The sequence below is a fragment of the Melanotaenia boesemani genome, chromosome 12 (genome assembly GCF_017639745.1).
Source record: "Melanotaenia boesemani isolate fMelBoe1 chromosome 12, fMelBoe1.pri, whole genome shotgun sequence".
Classification (NCBI taxonomy): domain Eukaryota; kingdom Metazoa; phylum Chordata; class Actinopteri; order Atheriniformes; family Melanotaeniidae; genus Melanotaenia; species Melanotaenia boesemani.
In genome coordinates this window covers 5,883,332-5,902,619 of record NC_055693.1, presented here as the reverse complement: position 1 = coordinate 5,902,619, position 19,288 = coordinate 5,883,332, and the positions used below count along the sequence as shown (strand labels likewise).

The 19,288-nt window shown below is 40.5% G+C and overlaps 1 protein-coding gene across 7 annotated transcripts in view; it reads right to left on the bottom strand.

Moving 5' to 3' along the window:
- The window catches only part of lrch1 (leucine-rich repeats and calponin homology (CH) domain containing 1), an 81,417-nt gene extending 62,129 nt beyond the window's left edge, over positions 1-19,288 (bottom strand). For all 7 annotated transcript variants that reach the window (XM_042000902.1, XM_042000904.1, XM_042000897.1 and 4 more), the window contains exon 1: positions 18,909-19,288. In XM_042000902.1, the coding sequence (XP_041856836.1) occupies positions 18,909-19,137 (229 nt within the window). In that variant the 5' untranslated portion in view covers positions 19,138-19,288. The remainder of the gene's footprint in view (positions 1-18,908) is intronic.

Below are 19,288 nucleotides of genomic sequence, written 5' to 3'. Positions count from 1 at the left end.
TAGTTCAAGTGTGCATCCACCCACACCAACTCAGTGTTCACTCTGAGAGCAGCAAAGAGCTGTAGGACGCTCTTTCAGACATCCACAGCCAAATCTTAAATTCCCTCATTTCTACTTAATAAAATGAAAAAAAAAAGTGCATTTTTGTTGTGTTCCTTAATTTACTTAAGTATCAGTGGGGGGGGCAATGCTCCATCCTCCTTCCTCTTTATTGCTTGTCTGGCCCACTTTTCTGCCTCCTTGGACAGAAAAGTGGGACGAGAAGAACACCCAGGAAGATCAGTCTGTGTTTTATCATCTGCAGACATACAAGTGAACAAGTGCACACACAGTTACACGCACAGATAAACACACCGACTTGACTTGGGTCCACAGGGTTACATAATGAAGTTAAAACAGAAATAAAATGGCTCTTTGTGTGAAGGCATTTCAGTGTTAGAGTGGAGGAATATGACGGAGGTTGCACATTAGCAGCAGTTAACACCAGAAAGAAAACACATTCAGATCTACTTGACAAAACAAAACACAACTTTAAATTCCAGGACATTTTTTCTAAAGGACAGAGCTCAGTTGCCTGGTAGGTACTGAAAGACAAACCTCAACAGCCTGCGATGATAAACTACAAAGTTCTCATCTGTCATTCTGATTACACCTCAGCGGTCTGGAGGACGAGGTAACCAAGACACCATAGGATCATCCGTAAGGGCAGGATCACGTTCCATGAACTGAATCAAACTTCTCAATAAATGATTTTTTTGTGTTGTGCATATCGTTACCTAGATACCAAGGTTATCACTTAAGGGCTAAGTCACAAAACTCTGCAATTTATTCTTAATATTTTGACCAGAAGTCAGTTCTTGACTTTGATCTTTGCTGCTTTGACTCTAACGTGTGATGACAGCTCGGCATCGTGACGGATGCCAGCCCATCGAGTGACGGCGTCATCTGCAACGGATAAACATCAAACCTCTGACAACTACCCGCCACATATCGGTAATTACCGCAGTTTTAATTAAACACTGACTCCCATCACAAAAATGATTAACCCTAACCCATCCCAAACCACTTTAATCAAACACTAACAGCAATCAAGGCAAACAAATCTTGAACAGATCTTAATTTTCCTATATTACACAACCACTCTGATGTGGTATTGTAGTATCTGTGTGTACTTGTCTACAATGTGCAGCTCTCAGCACATAAACAAAAAGCTACAGTGTGTGTATGTGTGTGTGTGAGAGAGAGAGCGTGTGTGTGTGTGTGAGGGCATTTCAATAAAAGACTGGGGGATCTCTCTGCCGTCTGACCCAGTGACCAGCAGACATGGATTAGCTGCATGGTGGATTTACAGAGTTGGAGTTGTTATCGTTGGGTGGAGACGGTCAAACAGAAGAGAAACGGCTTCTCAAATAAAAATGTGAAAAATAAAAACAGATATTTAGTGATTATATGTTGGATTGAGACCTTTATTGGCTGTATAACAGGAAAATACATATTTGCTTTGTTTAATTTATCTTGGAAAGGGCCAATTAAAAGATGACTTTAACTTACAAGCAAAAAAGAAATTAAAGGTTATGAAATCTATTTTATTATTCTTATTTCAAATCATTAATTAAATATAATATTCTTGAGGTTTATTCACATCACACTGAACAAAATTCCCTAGTCTCTCCTGACATGAAAGAATATGATACTAAATTAAAAACTATGTAAAAAAAAAAAACAGGCCATTACCAGGATGAGGTGGGTCAGAGTGTGCCTACCTCTGACCTACCTATTCTAAAATGTTTCTGCCATTTTGGGATGACCCCATATTGTTTCTACAATTTAAACCAGAATGAGTTTATGATGCATTCAGATACAAAGCTTATTTAATGCTGTGAACTGATCCTCCTCTTAAAAAACTAGCAAAACAAAATGAAAAATATGTAATAAAATGTCACAGCAGGAGGTTTAAAACTGACAGCAAATATCAAAAAGTGGTTCTCATTATTGTAGAAAATGAAGAAAAAGAGGGAAAGATTTTAAAGGAAAGGAGGATCATGAACAGACAGCGTGCAGCAGTGTGAGAGGTGCAGAGAGAAAAATGTTCATTTAAAAACAGAAAGACAGAAAAAAGGAACACGGGGAAAAGGGGAAGCTAGCTGGTAGGCCGAGACATTAACAGGATTAGAGAGGGGGAGTTTCCTCAAACTGGCAACCCACCAGGCCTGCTGTCAACACACACACACACACACACGCACAAAATAATCATCAAATGCAACAACAACCCCCCCCCCCCCCACCACTGACCCACATCTTTTTCTGCCGTCAGCATATCAATGAAATGGTGTGTGTTTGTTTGTGTGTGTGTGTGTCCATTGGCAAGGCTGCAGGAGGTGGCATGCCAACAAAATACCACCCAATCCCATCAAAAACAGATATACACACACCAGAGCTGCACCGTGAAGACATGGCTGATCCTTAAAATTCTAATATTATATACAGATTTCTCTTATTTAATGTGAAACTGAAATGTAAACAGGCCTCCATAGAGAAGCTCTCCACACCACAGACTGTGCTGAGGTTAAGGTTGCCAAGGCTGGGCTTGGTGACAGAACACCCAGTCTACACACACATTTTAACTTCAAGCCTATTTAGCCTTTAGAGCCGGCTGCCTGGTGTATGGTCGTACAGTAGATAGCGAGGCTTAGCTGGGTGTTTTAACCATGCGCATCTCATAAAAATATAGCGGTGCAGACATGAACACCGTGGAACGTCCTGAATGAGGCCCCTAACAAAGCAATGGAGGCTGGACAGCAGGAACCAGAAGACATCATTTTATTTGTTTATTTATTTTTTAATTGTGATTTGCTTGTTGCATTTTGAGATTATCCAACAATGTAAAGTTCTTTTAAATAAAATGCATTATTATTATTATTATTATTATTAGTAGTAGTAGTAGTAGTAGTAGTAGTAGTAGCAGTAGTAGTAGTAATAATCAATAATATTATCATCATCATTACTATTTTTAAGATCAGGTCTCTGCAGATATATCGTCTAGTTAGACCTGCGATGTTCTTAACAGGAGAGACTCTCTAGATTTTTCTAGAACCAATAAAATAAGCTTTGCAGCTTGATGTTCGATACCAAGCCCTCATGCTACTGTTTGTAGTATCTGTTAAACTTTCAGCACTTAATGACAAAATTCTAAAAGATCATCTGAAACTGTCAGCTACAGGAGGCTTTAAAGACCGCGACACTCAGTAATGGCTGCTCCCTCAGGGACTGGCTCCTGTTATAATAGTTCATAAGTTATCTTTAACTCCTCGTTTAAACTGTCTTCAATGAAAACTGCCACGAAAAGTCAACAAGAAGCTGAAACCAACACAGCAACACCCGTTTAAGAAAAGTTTAAAGTCAAAAGTGCCTCAGGGAGTTTCACGATGTCAAATCATTTGTTGTAAATCTGATAAGTTGATTCATGCTTTTTTTTTTTTGCCACCAACTGAGAATCGGCAGAACATCAAAAGCCAGCATTTTTGACCGGATCCGGCAGCATAACAAGCATCTTCCACCTCAAACGTGTAGGGTGGTCTTAATGAGAGGATGAAATAAGAAGTCAGACACAGTCTAATGTAAAGTTCCAACAGAAATGATTAAACCAACCAACGCTGTGATGGCAACACCACACAAAATCCAGTCAAAATAAATTCATAAATATTCATGTTCAATTCCATCAAACAGCCCAACAGTGTCATTTATCGTTGCACGGGTGAAGGTGAAGCAGGAGATTACATCTGAGCGCACTTCCGTTTACGGCACTTAATGCTGCAGCTTTTGATCAGTCTGCATGTGGATTTATCTGGTGTGTGTGAGCATATGTGAACACTCATTTATGTATGCTGGCATGTGCTTCATGGTGAATTAGGATAAGCCTGAAGCAGAGGGATATGGATGGCTTGTGTTTGTCACAGTGAACCAGTTAAGGATGTGGATGTGTGGGTGCCAGCAGTTAAGATGCCAGGATGATAAAAGTGGCAGACAGAGGTGTGTGAATGTGTGTGTGTTGGGGGTAGGTGGGGGGAATGAATTTGGCCTACATTTGGTGGGATGAGAGACTGTCCCTGTTTATTTATTTAGGGGGATTCAGCTTCTGAGAGGACAGACTAAAAGAGTTTATCACAGATTTGGAGCAAAACAAAATGTTGACAATGAATACTCTGGATTTTAAAGGCTGAATAATTAAGATTTTTTCCTTAAAAATAATTTAAAATGTTCTCATTTGCTGCGAGGGACAAAAGGAAGCTTCCCTATAAACAATCTGTCTCCTACATCAACAATGTCTTTGTCAAGTTTTTCTCCTTCAAAATAAGAGTTCCGTGCCAGAATAACTTTGGTTCACCGTGTTGCTCTTTCCAACTTCCTGGTTCCCTAACCAATCATATGTGACTCCCCACGCATGCCAAACAACAACAAGGCAGCGTTTGGTATTTTATGTCGGCAAAAGAGCAGCAGCCTGCAGGTATGGAAGGTAGTAAAAGAAGCGGACCAGAAATAGTTTCAGAAAAACCTAAAAAGCCTCGGCATCCTGCTAAAAAAGCAAACAACCAAAAACGGAATAAAATGAGGATCAATATTGGAGAATCTTTTAAAAGGTGGAGAAGTCTGAGCTGGCAAAGTTTCTCCTCCACAGGTAAGCACCAGAATTTTGCTTAAATTAACCAAAATATTTATCTTGATTTGAAAAGATTTTAGTCTAATCTAAGAGTAAATTGGTGGCCTGTTTGTTTACAACAACAAATGTGATGATGTTTGGTTGAAATGAATACTGTGTTTGTCCTTATAAACTCATGAAATTACTATCAAATTAATTTATTAAGTGAAACTAAGGAAAAACTGCCGCTGCGTGTTGACACTCTATGCTATTGTAAATTAGCGTGTGAAATTAGCGCTAGCATGCAAAGCATAGCAACATGCTATGTGTGTGAATCATCTTCGCTCCTCATCATGATGTTTGCTGGCGCTATGTTCGCCGTCCTTCAACGCTCTCCGTGTTTTGTCCTTTAATATGCTTTAGGTTATTCCTCACTTTCTTTAATGGTATATAAAAGTAATATTGATTAAACTGAACTGTTATTTTACATAAACTAAGCTCCAAGGCAACCCATGCAGTCATGTGATGGCACAAAATGCCTAAAGGAATGAGACTGTCCTCTAGAAATGATGAATAACAAAGTGTCACAACCTCAAACTACTAAAAACAAACTAATACTAAGTAGGATTATGTGAAGAGAAAACCAGAATATGGTCTACACCTAAGATGAGGCAGATAAGAAATAATGACAAATAATGAGTAGTGTATGATTAAACTCTGTCTCCACCAACAGGGTCCTGCTAGGAACGATGGCTGGGTGTAGTTTGGTTTAGTAAACTCGAAATGTCAAATGACAAAAAAAAAAGTCCAAAATGAAAAGACGTAGCAGCTGCTTGAGTTTCCTAGAATCATTCTTCTGGTGTCATTTCATTCATGATGAACTGAACATTCACGCAGGATTCAAAAAATAAATAATAATAAAAAAAAGACGACTACGTAAAATTAAAACCGGATCAGAGGTTTTGATCAGCATCTCATCAACTGAGCTAAATATGTTGCTTGGTCTTTTACTCACAGCAACATAAATATTTTGAACCTACAGAGGAAGCAGTCATTATTCAGGACTTGCAGGGTATTTTTAGTGTTCAGCTCCATGTTTAAAATACATTAAACAAAGTCAACATACTCCTGCTTCCAGGATCAGCAGAGACCTGGAAAATATTTACAGTCACTGCTCCAGTTTTTAGTCAGATAATTACGTGCCCCGTTTCTCCGTCCAGTACTTTTTGTTCTTTTAGATTTCTCTTGTTTTGATCAAATGTCAGCTGGACAGCTGGCGGAGCAACTATAAATCCTCTGCCATTAATCAGACCTAAGTTCAGGTATCTTTTGGCAGATTTTCTGATATTTTCAGTCCTTCTTTGGTTTTATTTTATCTTAGTGGGAAGCCTTTGCTGCACTTTCAGTGAATAACTATTTGCATCAGCTCGAGTAACAACAGGCCATTACCAGGATTTCACTTCACCTGTCTCTGCTTCACACACAAGGCCAGAAACAGACAGGACTGTTATCACCGCAGCAAATTTAATCTTGACTGATTATTTTTCTTCTTTAGTTTTTTAACCCCAGAACGTTATTTATATCGATGCACCGAAGTTTCACATGTATGTGCTTTAATATGTGTATGAAGAGTGAGAAGTAACTTGGAAATATAGATTCTCTCACACAAAATAGCATACTGGGGGACGGCAGTGGCTCAGGCGGTAGAGCAGGTCGTCCAATGACCGGAAGGTTGGCCGTTCGATTCCCACTCCTGCAGTCATCTGTCTGACACTTAACCCTCCTTGCCTGTAGTGTTGGCATCGCTGGTGAATGAATGTAGATGAATGTTCAGTGATGTTCGGAGAGGCCGTAGGCCACGTTTCTGTCAGCTTGCCCCAGGACAGCTGTGGGCAGCTGTGGCTACCATCACCAGGTTTGAGTGAGGAGTGGATGAACAACGGATACTCAATGTAAAGCGCTTTGGGTGCCTTGAAAAGAGCTATATAAATCTAATCCATTACTATACAAATATTTTCAGAAGCTTAAAATAAAAACATAAAAATACATATTTAGTCATTTCAATAAAAGTAAACACACAACACAGAAGTGAAACCAAAAATACTGAAAGCTGAACAGAGAAACTTGAGACAGGTAACAGGAGAAATGGAAAATGGCAAGTCAAGACCAGACTGAGTCATTTCCTGTGTACTGCTAGTTTAACAAAAAAAAAATAGACACCTGATGATCCGTTCATGTGCAGAAAAGCCATGCACAGCTCACAGAAGGCTGGTTTATTTTCACGTTTGGAAAGTAGATTTCTGTGGGATATATGTGCCACTCCCAAGCTGCTCTCATGCCTGGTGGAGGCAGGTTCATGCACTGCAGTGGTGCAGAGCTGCTCTGCAGCTCAGTGGAAAGGTCAGAAGTTTGCAGAGATACAGCACAAACACTGTGATGACAGTAAAGCATAACACTGGTGGAACTGCAGAAAAACTTCATGAGGCGAAACATTTGGATTCATCTTATGGTTGACACAAATATCCGACACCAACCCAGGTCACAAACCGCTCCCAGTTCTGGAGTCCAACAAGTCTGTGTGTTGAAGAAAGATATGCATGTTCCCATCAGAGAGAAGTCAGCTCTGGAAATGTGTAATTTCTGTTTCAGATGGCATTTCTGATCTCCACACAGTGCAGCAGCTGATGAAAAACACTGATAAAAACAAACAAATAAAAGAACAGGCTGAAAAGACCTGATGAAAGCACAAACACATGAAAGATATGAAGATATGACCTCAACACACCTCAATGCACGGCTGTAACGAGATCTACAGTTCAAAACTTAATATGTAAGACATGACATCATGGATGTGCGAAGCTATGTCACAGCCTGACTGGTGTTCAGTTTCTAAAGAAACGACCACTTCCTTTGGGCTGAATGATCAGGTTTCAGCAGTCGTTACCACTTCTGATCCTCTGAAACCAGACTGAGTTTAGGGCTGAATTTTCTGACTTGTTTTTGTGTTTGTTCAATAATGTGTTAATAAAATAACTGACAGATTAATTATACAGATTATACAGATAAATATTAAAGGGTTAATCAAATAGTATATTAAGACCCTAATATAGTAAAATGGTTTGGATTCAGTAAAAATGGTGAAAAACAAACTAGAATGTGCAACCTTAGTAGCTTTTCTGCAACAGCAGTTTCATATTTAATAGCAAAAGAATGATGGTCGTTCGGTCATTATTAGCATGCTTTTTAAACTGACATCATTAATAAACTATACATTGTAGGGATATACATGACTAACCTATGCCATCAGACCGGAAAAAGTTAGCTGGAAGCAACTGTCTGCTTAGCGGTTTTCGCTATAAGCTTCAGCAATAAATGACAAAGCTCCTGTTGTTGCAAATCAAGTCTGTCCACTTTCCCACTCATGCGTAAAATGGAAGGCGTCAACCTGCAAGCTGTACCATCTCCTCCAGTGTCTACTGACCATGGTCTGGAGGCAGAGGCAGAAACTGATAACAACCGTTTCTGCAGGATTTCGCACCTATAGTGAAGACAACGAACTAGAGCAGCGGCTCCAGTTTGTTACAGAGGCTACAGCTTGCTTCAAATACCGGCCTGATGCTGCAGGTTCTTTCAGTCTACCTACTGTACAACAAAATCCACTGGAGCCCACAGGCTCCTAAACCAAAAAAGTCACACATTATTCAATTTATATTATATCAGCATTTTACAATTTCCTTCTGGGGATAAAGTATTTTTTAGAGATGCACCGGTCAATCGGCCGCCGATCAAAAAGGCCGGTTTTCTATCCAATCGGCCCAATCGGTGACCGGCCGGTCACTGTCGTCATTTCCGGTTTTTGGCCGGTCACGCTGACACGCATGCGCAGCAGCTCAACGCGGACAGCTCAAAACTGAACCAAAGCAAAACAAAGATGTCGTTGATCTGGACATATTTTACCGTGTGCCAGGACGAACCGAAACAGGCTATGTGTAATGCTTGTAAGTCTAAAGTAAGCCGTGGAGGATCAACGCCTAAGACTTATGGAACAACCAACTTAAGACGCCACTTGGAAAAGAAGCACCCATGCTTTTTTAGCAAGTATAAAGAAGACACGGCTGCTAGTGCTAAGACTAAGAGGGATGTACCTGAGTCACAGCAACAACACCCCACCGTCGCCCCTATGTTCGACACGAGTGTTGAGAAGTCTAATGCCACCACTCGAAAAATAATGGAGTACATGGCACTGGACGACCAGCCGTTCAGCGTAGTGCAGGATAAAGGCTTCGTCAACCTGATTAAACACCTGAGTCCACGGTACAAATTACCAAGTAGGCGATACTTTTCTGATACAGCGCTGCCAGAGTTGTTTGAGAAGGTTTCAAGCCATATACGCAAGCTACTCAACGCCACCAAATCTCCGATCAGTTTCACGACGGACATTTGGACTTCTAACGTGAGCTTAATGTCAATGTTGAGTCTGACCGCTCAATGGCTGGATGATGAATTTGAGCTACATCAAGTCCTGCTATACTGTACTATAAAATGTGATTTACTTAGAGAACCAGTTTTCAAGTGTGCATGGTGCACTTTATCTTTTGTTTGTCTTAATATTTTAGTTTTTTTCCTATATTGACCTGTAAACTGGACTGAATGTTATGGTCAGTGTTCTAAATAAATCTGCTCAGGGGGCACTGTTGAAACTCACTATATCTTATTTTTGATGTTTTATTCTCAAGCCAAGTAAATATGGTTTCTATTGTATGATTATAATGATTTCTTAGATAGAAAATCGGTATCGGTAAAACCGGTTTTGGCAGGTCAGACCCCCTCAAAAACCGGAAATCGGTATCGGCCAAGAATTTTGCAATCGGTGCATCTCTAGTATTTTTAATTTAACATCATGGTTAATCTAGAAGTATGTTGTTTGTTTGAGAATATATCAATTGAGATTCAATATATTTGCTTTCTCAGAGATTTTAACTTGCTTTATTAGCATATAGTAATTAGCTCAGCATTTGTTCAATGAAAACGCTCAAATAGAGCCATTAAAATATAGTTTTATGTTTCATCATCACTTTGATTTCAACTAAACCAACCACACTAGCTGAGAGGGGTTGTGGCCGAAAACACCATACAAAGCCAGCACATGCAGCTCAAGGAGATATTATTTAATAACCTTTTGGGATGTTTCTGATTATTTGTGTCATCAGCCCTCCAGCGGTGACAGAAGGCTGCAGACTGTTGTGACAGCACACACGTTTCCTTCCTTTACCAAAGGAGGTAAGTAGTGTTCGTGCTTTTATAAGCAAGCCAATGAGGACAGGAGCATGGGTTAAATCTACATTTCAACAACACAGCGAGTCCACCACTGTGATCCAGGCTGAAATACTTCCAACAGTATTATTCCAACAAAATAAAACTAGGATTATGTTTTTATTGAGCACAAGTATTTCCTCTTGAATATGTTGGTGGGACACAGCTGCAAAGATTCCCAGGTGCCCAGGTCAGGGTTTAGTTGAGTGCTGTAGCTGCTAGTTTGAAATAAGCTCAAACTCTGAATTAAGATTTTCACTTTGCAGACAAATATTAGAAGTCGCAGACAAATGGACCTGGTCTAAGGCAAACCAGTTCCTACACGCAAACCTTACAGATCAGCCATGTAGTGCAAACTGACTTCAAAACTACAAAAAGAAGGAAAACAAAAACGTGATTTTTACTTTATTGGTCTGCCATGTTACAACGCCTGGGGAGCAGTCGGAAGGGGTCAAGGGCCCCTGAACCTACCAACTGCTCCGCGGACACCAAAACATGGCAGCCCAAAGAATAATAATAATATACAGAAATATGAACAGAACAGCTATAAACCATTTTATCTAACAGGAAGGTATTTATAGCTCATACTTTTACTAAATACACAGGATGCAAATACTTTTCTAAACCTCTAGAGCTTTCCTCGACATTTCAGCCCGTCATTCATCACTTCTTCACCATCTTAGAAACCCTCTTAAAAAGTGAACATATTACAAAAAAATTAAATTGCTTCAGCACAAGTGTGACTAAATAAACACATTTCTAAAAGCAGCATTATTTGAAAGTAAAAAGCTTGATAAGCCAATATTAAATTAAGGTCCTATAATATGAGAAAACGGCCCCCAAACAGACAGCAGGCTAATTCATTTTTATTAGCTAATGTTTCTAGCTAGAAACTGGCCAGATTAGCATTCAACATCTAATTATTTACTTTTATATTCTACTCAAACCATCAAAGTCCTGACAGAATTTATTTGCTAGCTTGCATAAGTTTATTATAACATTGAGGTTAGAGGCTGCTTTCATTTAATGTTGTTACTGAAGTTGCTGATCTGTTCAGTAAACAGACGTGGAGGAAAGCTGAGGTCTGGATGTGCTTTTTTGTTCTTTATTATGTAACTGCCTTCATTCACTCAGAAGGGGTCTTATTTTCCTGATTTTGCAGCTCTATTCAGCAGCTAAAGTCGCACAGCTCGTGTTAACTGAACACGACATCTAACAGATTAGTGGAGGTGGAGCCAAGTTGGAGAACTGCAATTACGTAGATGGGAAACCTTTAAATGCCTTTAAATTTAAGGAAAGTGTTAAATTAGATCTATGTATTGCTAGAGAAGAAAGTTAAGAGTCCCATGATGAAAGAGCACATGTGTCCGGACTGAGCTCCTAAGGGGTTCAGTCCAATTTAAGCCGCGACTGTGAGCATGTTCGACTGCTGTTGTTAATATTTTACTTTAAGTAAGCTGTGTGGTGTCTAAATATGTAAGACTTCAGCAACTTACAAAAAAAAAGAAAAACACATCTTTGGTAGCCTTGGTGGGGAAGAAAAAAAGCAGAACTCTGCACCTGCTGTGGGTCAACTGTTGCTCTACTCTACAGTATTTGGTGTCCCTGACAGGAAAAGACCTAAGCTGTCGACTCCTGAAAACAATGAAGTGGGGAGCGGTCACTTCCCGTCTCTGTGCTGGGGTGGGGGAGCGAACGGCCATCTCGGCCTTCACTGGACCACCTTAGCGCGTCATTATAAACAATAACAACTTGGTTAGCCCTCAAGAAGGCTTCTGCTTCACCGTCTACCACTAAACAAAGTCAACCATCAAAGATTTCCACATGGCCTCACGGGAACTGCAGCCGTTCCTAACTTCATGGATTAGATGTAAACAATGATTTACTTTTGTCCTTATCTTCATTCATTTCATATTAATAAAAAGCACCGAGGGCTGAAAATAACAATTCATTTAACAATTACATGATCTGAAAGAAATGTTTTTGATTTTTCATAAAATTTCCTTTAAAGTTTAGAAGCTGGAAGTTAAAACCCAACAACAGATCAATCTACAGTCAAAGAAGCTGATGATGAGCGTTTCTGATTGGATGATTTGTTTGTCATAAATAATAAATCTGTGAAACTTAACTTAGATTAAAATGAAACCAAGAACAAATCACACTTCAGTGAGGGTCAGATTTGTCTTAACGGGGCTTCAAAGCAGCACAAAGCAGTTAATGATTGGAACAGAAAAACCAGAGAGAGAGTCCTCTATCTCTACTCCGTTTCATTCTCCACATTTTACAGCAACATAGTGAGTCTCTCCTCATCAAGGCTGACAAGACTTGATCTTCATTCTGCTCGTTTCGATTTTGTTCTCCATCTCAGTCTGTTGTGCTCCTCTCTCATCTCATCTGTTCCTCATCCTCTGTCTGGGTACTCTGTAGCTGTTCATTCTTCTGAGAGAAAACCATTAACTGCTCCATTAACTGCTTCGGCAACAGCTTCATTCCGTATGCATGAGGCTCGGACCCTCCCCCTCACAGCCCGGCTACCAGCAAATCAATAGAAGGACGTCTGAGGTGAAGACAAAACCAGGAGGGAGTGTTAGAGCAACTCTTGGTGTGGTTAAAGGTCAAGGTAGGAACGCATCCAAACCGTCTCTGAATATTAGTTTTGTCTCGTTCACTTAAAGTTACTGTGATAACTTTGAGTGTACAGATAAGAAATGGTGTGCATGTGAGTGTGCGTTTCCGTGTCAGCTGTCATTACATGCAGGTGTGGCGGGAACACTGAGCGGATAGACCTTCCTCTGGCCCAACACCCAAACACATTCCTTGAAATCCACAGCTTCCTGTGTGTGTGTGTTAAATGAAAGGGAAGGAAGAGCAGTGAGGTAGAGGAAGTCAGGGGTGGGAAGATTTATCACGTTGGGTGTCCTTCCATACACACTGACTGTGTCCACATCTCACTCCATCTGTAAAACTCTCTACGGTTATATTCTTGATGCTCTGTGATGGATTATCACATATAAACTGATGTATATATTTATATTAAAAAAAAGGTTTCTCCTGACCTCATTTAACATCTCCATTAGATCAAATTTATCCCTGGACTTTACCACATGAGCTACAGAATACTACAAAATCCTTCCCATCCATAGGGAGGCATCCATATACAGTACAATCATAATCTTTATAATCTTCTGTGCACTCTAGGAGGTGACCATCTGTTGGAGGACTTCTTGGGCTCCTCATAGCAGAAGATAATTTTGATAACTCTTACAACAGCACTGTCCACCAATCAGAGCAAACAAAGACCCGGAATCTAAACAATGAACTTAAACACACTGTAGTATTACCAGCAGAACATACAGACGTGGAAAAACATTGTTGGTACCCTTCGGTTAATGAAAGAAAAAGTCACAATGGTCACAGAAGTAACTTGAATCTGACAAAAGTAATAACTAAAAATTCTATGAAATTTAACCAATGAAAGTCAGACATTGCTTTTCAACCATGCTTCAACAGAATTATTTAAAAAAAATAAACTCATGAAACAGGCCTGGACAAAGATTTATGTGTTCTTAAGCTGAGAGACTCGTTATGTGTGCATAATGACAAACAATCGTACATTTTGATTCTTAACAAAGACTGTATTTCACCTTCTGTATCGTTGGTTAGATGCAGAAGTTACAAATATAGGTACAACTTCTTCTAACTGGCATGCAGCTCTTATCAATTTAACTTTGCTCCCTATTTCAAGTCAGAATTTCTTTGCCATGTTAGATTTTTCTTTGCAGAATTGAAATAGAACATGTTCATATTGTGATAAGAATTTTTTTTTATACATTTTGCAGCCCTAAACATATTTATTTAGACAATAAAACAGTCAAATGACTTTGACGTTCTAGTTGCTACAAATATTAAAATCTTCCCTCGGAAGTAGACCCACTTGATTCACTGATAACATTTAAAAAGTGTTGATAGCTTCAACTAAGAAGACATCTCATCCACTTGGAAGTGTTGAAGAAAGTCTACTGAAGCTATGCAGCAGCGTTACATTGCAAGTTTGCAAGTAAATAAATGTCTGATGCTGCGTTATAAAGTGTGATTTCATTAAATATGCATTTAATTGCACTAAATTGTCCTCTGGACACAAACGGTGGATGTCGTTTCTGTCAACACACACACGCGTGGCACAACGGGTCTGTGTGTCCGCTGAAAAAGTGCCAAATGCAGCAGAAAGGCGTGTTGTGAAAACCTGGGAAAGTGGTGGGAAGCAGGCTGTTGGCTGCGCTGATGGGAACACGCGCACGTATGACACCCACGGCAGAAACACAACAAAAATATCTCCAATTTCTGCAATGTAGACTTAAACACAAATACAGTTAAACTGACATTCGTCACGTGCAACGTCAGCAGGAAATGAGTTTATTTATTCATCAGATGGTTGTTTATATATTTTTCTCTCCAGCTTCTTATTTGTGAGCATCTGCAGCTGATCTTTATGTGAAAGAAGATGCGAGATTTGGAATTTGTACAGCTTATTGGTGAAAACTGAAGTAGTCACGTTACCTCAAGATCTGAGAAATTTTATTTCTAAAACAAACAAAAGAACCTGGGATGAAAATACCAGCGTTACCATTTAGCCCCCGATTCATGCCTCACAAGTGTGAAGGCAGTCTAGTCTCCCTGAATCTTGTGTGGTTGCTGGATTGTTGCTCACAAGGAATAAGACAACAGGAAATGCCAAGCTGGGCTTCAGGGAAACTGTGGTGTGCATGCTGAATACAAGAATCTAATCTAAAAGTCACCTTTCTAACTGGACTTACTGTGTTTAAGATCTCATAACTGGTAACTGATGATCAGAGGAATGTTCAGTACGTATTAGACGCTTATTTAGTGAGTAAACAAAGTTAGTAATAAGTCACTGGAGTGAGTGAGACATATAAAAATGTATTTACTCAGAACTAAACCTCATGTTTACCAAACTGAGCTGGTTGACAGTTAAATGACAACACGCCACACACAACCTCACTCAGTTTTGTAATGGCAGTTCCTGCTGAACTGATAGCACTGAACGTTAGAGCAGACCAACTGGTCGGTTTGGTTTGGAAATCGCCTCTGCTCCTGGAAACCAGTAGGAAGGTCCAGCTACCTGCAAAGTCCCCAGCAACAGTGTGATCTTCACACATAGTCATTGTCTGTTATTCAACTGGAATTACCTCATTTACACCTGCAATTACAACTTAACTCCTAAAAAATGGCCGCCTGATGCTCCATTACCAGCATGTTAAACCCAGTCTGATTGGTCTGTTGGTCTAATGTCAGTTTCAACTGTTTATGTGCAAAAACAGCAAATTATAGCCTAAAATGCAACATTAGAAATGTAGGGCTATTACTGTTTGCAGCTTAGAAATGCATCCTCTAGTGCAGTGGTTCCCAAACTTTCTGAGCCACAGCCTTCAAAATAACATATGTTGATGTTTTGTTTTGGTTTTTTTTTGTTTGTTTGTTTTGTTCTGTTTGTTTTAAACAATGCTCTGGCAGCCCCTTGAAATTACCTTGGGACCCCCAGTTTGGAAACAGACGCTCTAGCGCTTGTTATTTTACTACAGCCTTCCTTCTATTGGTTAAAAAAAAAAAAAAACACAGTACCTACAGTACTTTTCAATCAGTCAGGACAGCATCCTGATGGACTGATGTGTGAATGTGTGAGCCAAAATAAAATAATAAATTAGCTGAATTATCTTAGAAACCTGGGGTCCAACACAGCCTCCTGGATACAGTTATGTCACCTTTTAATGTTGCTGTAATAAAATACTTGTCCCCTTGGAGGTACAAGTAGTAACTGAACCTGTTCTGAACAAATTTCCCTTATCCCTTTTCCCAGGGGTGTCCAAGTCTGGTCCTTGAAAGCTCCTATCCTGCAGCTTTTAGATGTATCCCTTTTCCAACATACCTGAATCAAATGAATGGCTCGCAGCTAGCAGGCCTCTGCAGAGCTGAATGACATGCAGATGAGGGAGTTCAGCCATTTGATTCAGGTGTGTTGGAGAAGGGATGCATCTAAAAGCTGCAGGACAGTAGTTCTCATGAACTGGACTTGGGCACCCCTGCTCCATTTCTTCCTTTAATTCCTCTCTTCACATCTTAGTACTTCCCACCAAAGATGCAAGAACAATGTGAGCACTAAATATGTTTGTTTTAAAAGAAAAGAAAAAACGTATAGCTCTACTTCTGATTTACAAAGTGGAATAAACATTGTAACCTTGTAAATTAACATCGTAATGTGGCTCCCCAGCACACTGAAAGTAAACAAACTACCACTGGCAATGGGAACATATTTAATCAGCTTCTTTTAGTGGTTTTCCTGCATTGTAGAAACAACTTTAAGCAGGCTAGTTTTGGGAGGGAAAATGGCATAACTTAAAGCACCATGTCTATTAAAGTGTCTGAGCCAGGATGTGTGCATTTTACTGATTTTAAATTTGTATTTCACCATTTAAAAATGAGTGCCAATTCATTTATTTTAGAATAAAACAAGATCAGGGTTCAAACAGCAGCTAAACCCGGCTCTTGGTTACAAGAAGGTGTTACTGGAGGAAAGTGAAGAGCAACCAGCTCAACTTAGTGTTTCACTACAAGCTCAGGCTTGTGCAGCTGCTGATGTGAAACTGGGCTTGTATGCGTTTTCTTTTTCTTTTTTTTCTTGCATGCAAGCAAACTGACAAACTGCTGCTGTTACTGTGAGCTTCAGCAGAATTTCATAAACCGGTATATTTTATATACATACTGTGTGTGTGTGTGTGTGTAGTTGTGTGCTTGAGTGCATCTGTCGCGTGCTCATCCATCACAGTGACTCACTCTTTTCTGTCTCATCTAATTTGGTTTCATGGATGTTATTCACACAGGCCGTGTGATCAGGGATGACTCCATCTTCGCCGCTTAGGAATAATCAGCCCTTACTACCATCAGAGCCATTCATTCATTCATTAATGAGTTTCTCCTGTGCCAATGAAACTCAGACATGTTTGCAGGAAGTAAGTGTCAGACACACAAGGCCTACAAGTCTAATAACCTCCATAGCTGCAGAACTAAGTTTGACAGCATGTTTTCCAGTCAGCGAGCCGTTAAACTAACACTGATGATGGAAATATGCACAGTTCAGTTAATGTGAAATCTCCCGTTTGTCTGGGAATGAATTTACAGAAGAGAGATATTCAATAAATATGTTACAGAGGTGCGATCAGGTGCATTTTCTCCAAAAAAAAGAATTATGAGAGGAGGCAGCATTTAGATATTTGCTGTCAGCTTCACATGAGCATGAAGACGCGCCCCCCCCCCCCCCCCCCCCCCCCCCCCCAAGAAAATTCTGTACTAGACTTTGGACAAAATCCTAGCATTTGCATCAGTAATTATAGTCAGCTCTGATCCAGATGTGAAACTCTGGGATCTAAAGAAAAACTGAAAATAAATCTCCAATCAAAACAAGGACAAAGCTGCCATTTCTAAAATCTTCTGCTTCTTACTGTTGCTTTGCCTCTGTTAACATACTCCACTGGAGTTACATAAGCTACATTTCCTTTCTAGCGTACATAAACATAGTTAGAGGGTGAAGCCCAGCAACGCAGTGTAAGAGAGGCTTTAATGTGCAGCTGCTCTCTGAAAAGCTCTGAAAAGAAAAGGCTACATTCAGAGACGTGGGATTTTCTATTGCTCACGGTGATGAGAAATGACATAAAGCACATCTATTTATATAACAATGCCCTTTTTGCTGCAGATCTGCTATTATCTCAAAAGCTGTGCATAAAAAAGCAACAGAAAATGAGCAAAACTACTGTGTGTAGTAAGCTTTTAAAGGGGTGATGCTGCTACTGACATAACATGATCAGCCTGCAGCAAACGTCATGACTCAATTCCTGCACATTAAAAACAAATCAGCTTACCCAATTCTTCCCCAAATATGTGATTATGGATCCATGATGCCAGAGAATGCACAGGCAAATCATGTTTGCATGTATGGACAGCATTTTACAGAGAAGAAAAACCGACAACCAGCCAAACCTGTGCCCTACACAAGATTCCCCCTTCTCATTTACCATTCAAAAGAATGCACAGCCTATTGATCAAAGCAGGAGGTTGGAAACTACTTGGCTGCAAAAGAATGAGGAAGCAGGGACTGCTTGACATCCTCACTCCAGTTAAATTCATGAGAAATGTTGCTGCTGGAGATCCATTTCACCCAGGCTGCAGTTGGTCCAAGGATATACACCTTGAAATAAAGAAGGGAAGCCTCTAGTAAAATGATATTTTCCCTTTTGGAAAGCCGTGTCTCTTCTTTCTTACAACCCATAAACATATTTTACAAGAAACTTATATGTAAACTAAGCATTTAAATACAACGGATGGATTTCAGACTTTTTAATCAAACACAGATAGATTGTATGGGTTCACCCTGCGTCCGTGTCTGTTTACAGCTGTACATGGATGAAAAGGAAGTGGTGGGGATTTCCACTGAGGGCCCACTGTGAACAGTCTGATCCGTGATAAACCAGTGTCCACTTTCACTGCAGCTCTCCATATTTACTTTAAGCTGGGAATTTTATTAATCTTTTCCCCAGAGTGTCTTCCATTATAAAGCACAAATCAGTGTGGCCTGTCAGCTGGTCTTGTACCCAGCTCCATGAAGAGTTTTGGTCAGCTGTTTGTCTGGTTCAGGTACAGCAAAAGTTTAAATATGAGCAGGATCTAATAGACCCTGCCTGCTTAGCATTCGCCATCTCATGCTGCTTCAAGCACAAACACTTTGTGGGTCTAACGTGAATAACGGAAATGCCACCGCTGTGAATAAAGCACCAGCGGTTACCACGCTGCTTTGAGGCAGGTAGTCGTTCACCGTCCAGCACCGGTGCCCTCCTCAACGTTTTCTCCTCCTGAAAGCTACCAGAGGATTTAAGCCAGAAAGCTCCCCTACCTGCCTCCACCGTATCCGTCAAGTCGTGGTTGGCGGCTGTCCGTGGGAATTCCTTCAGTTTTCGGCAGCTAAGGTTAAGGACACCGCTAGCCGCCGCCTCCTCCAGCGCCCGCTCCAAGCCCCGGTTTGGAGGCAGGTTGGCGCTACCGATGTGAGACTGAATCGACGGAGAAGAACCAAGAGGGGCAAGAGGAGGGCGAGCCGACTCCGGTCCCAACGTCGCCATCATTTGATCGCCTCTCCGCTGCGTGTATGTCGGTAATATCCAAGGGAGAGCGCGAGGTTAGCTAACGTGCGGGCAAACAGCGGGACACCGACTTCCCAGGTTTGCCGTGCCTTGTCCTGCCGCGCCGTCAGACTCCTCCTGGATTGTTGCTGCC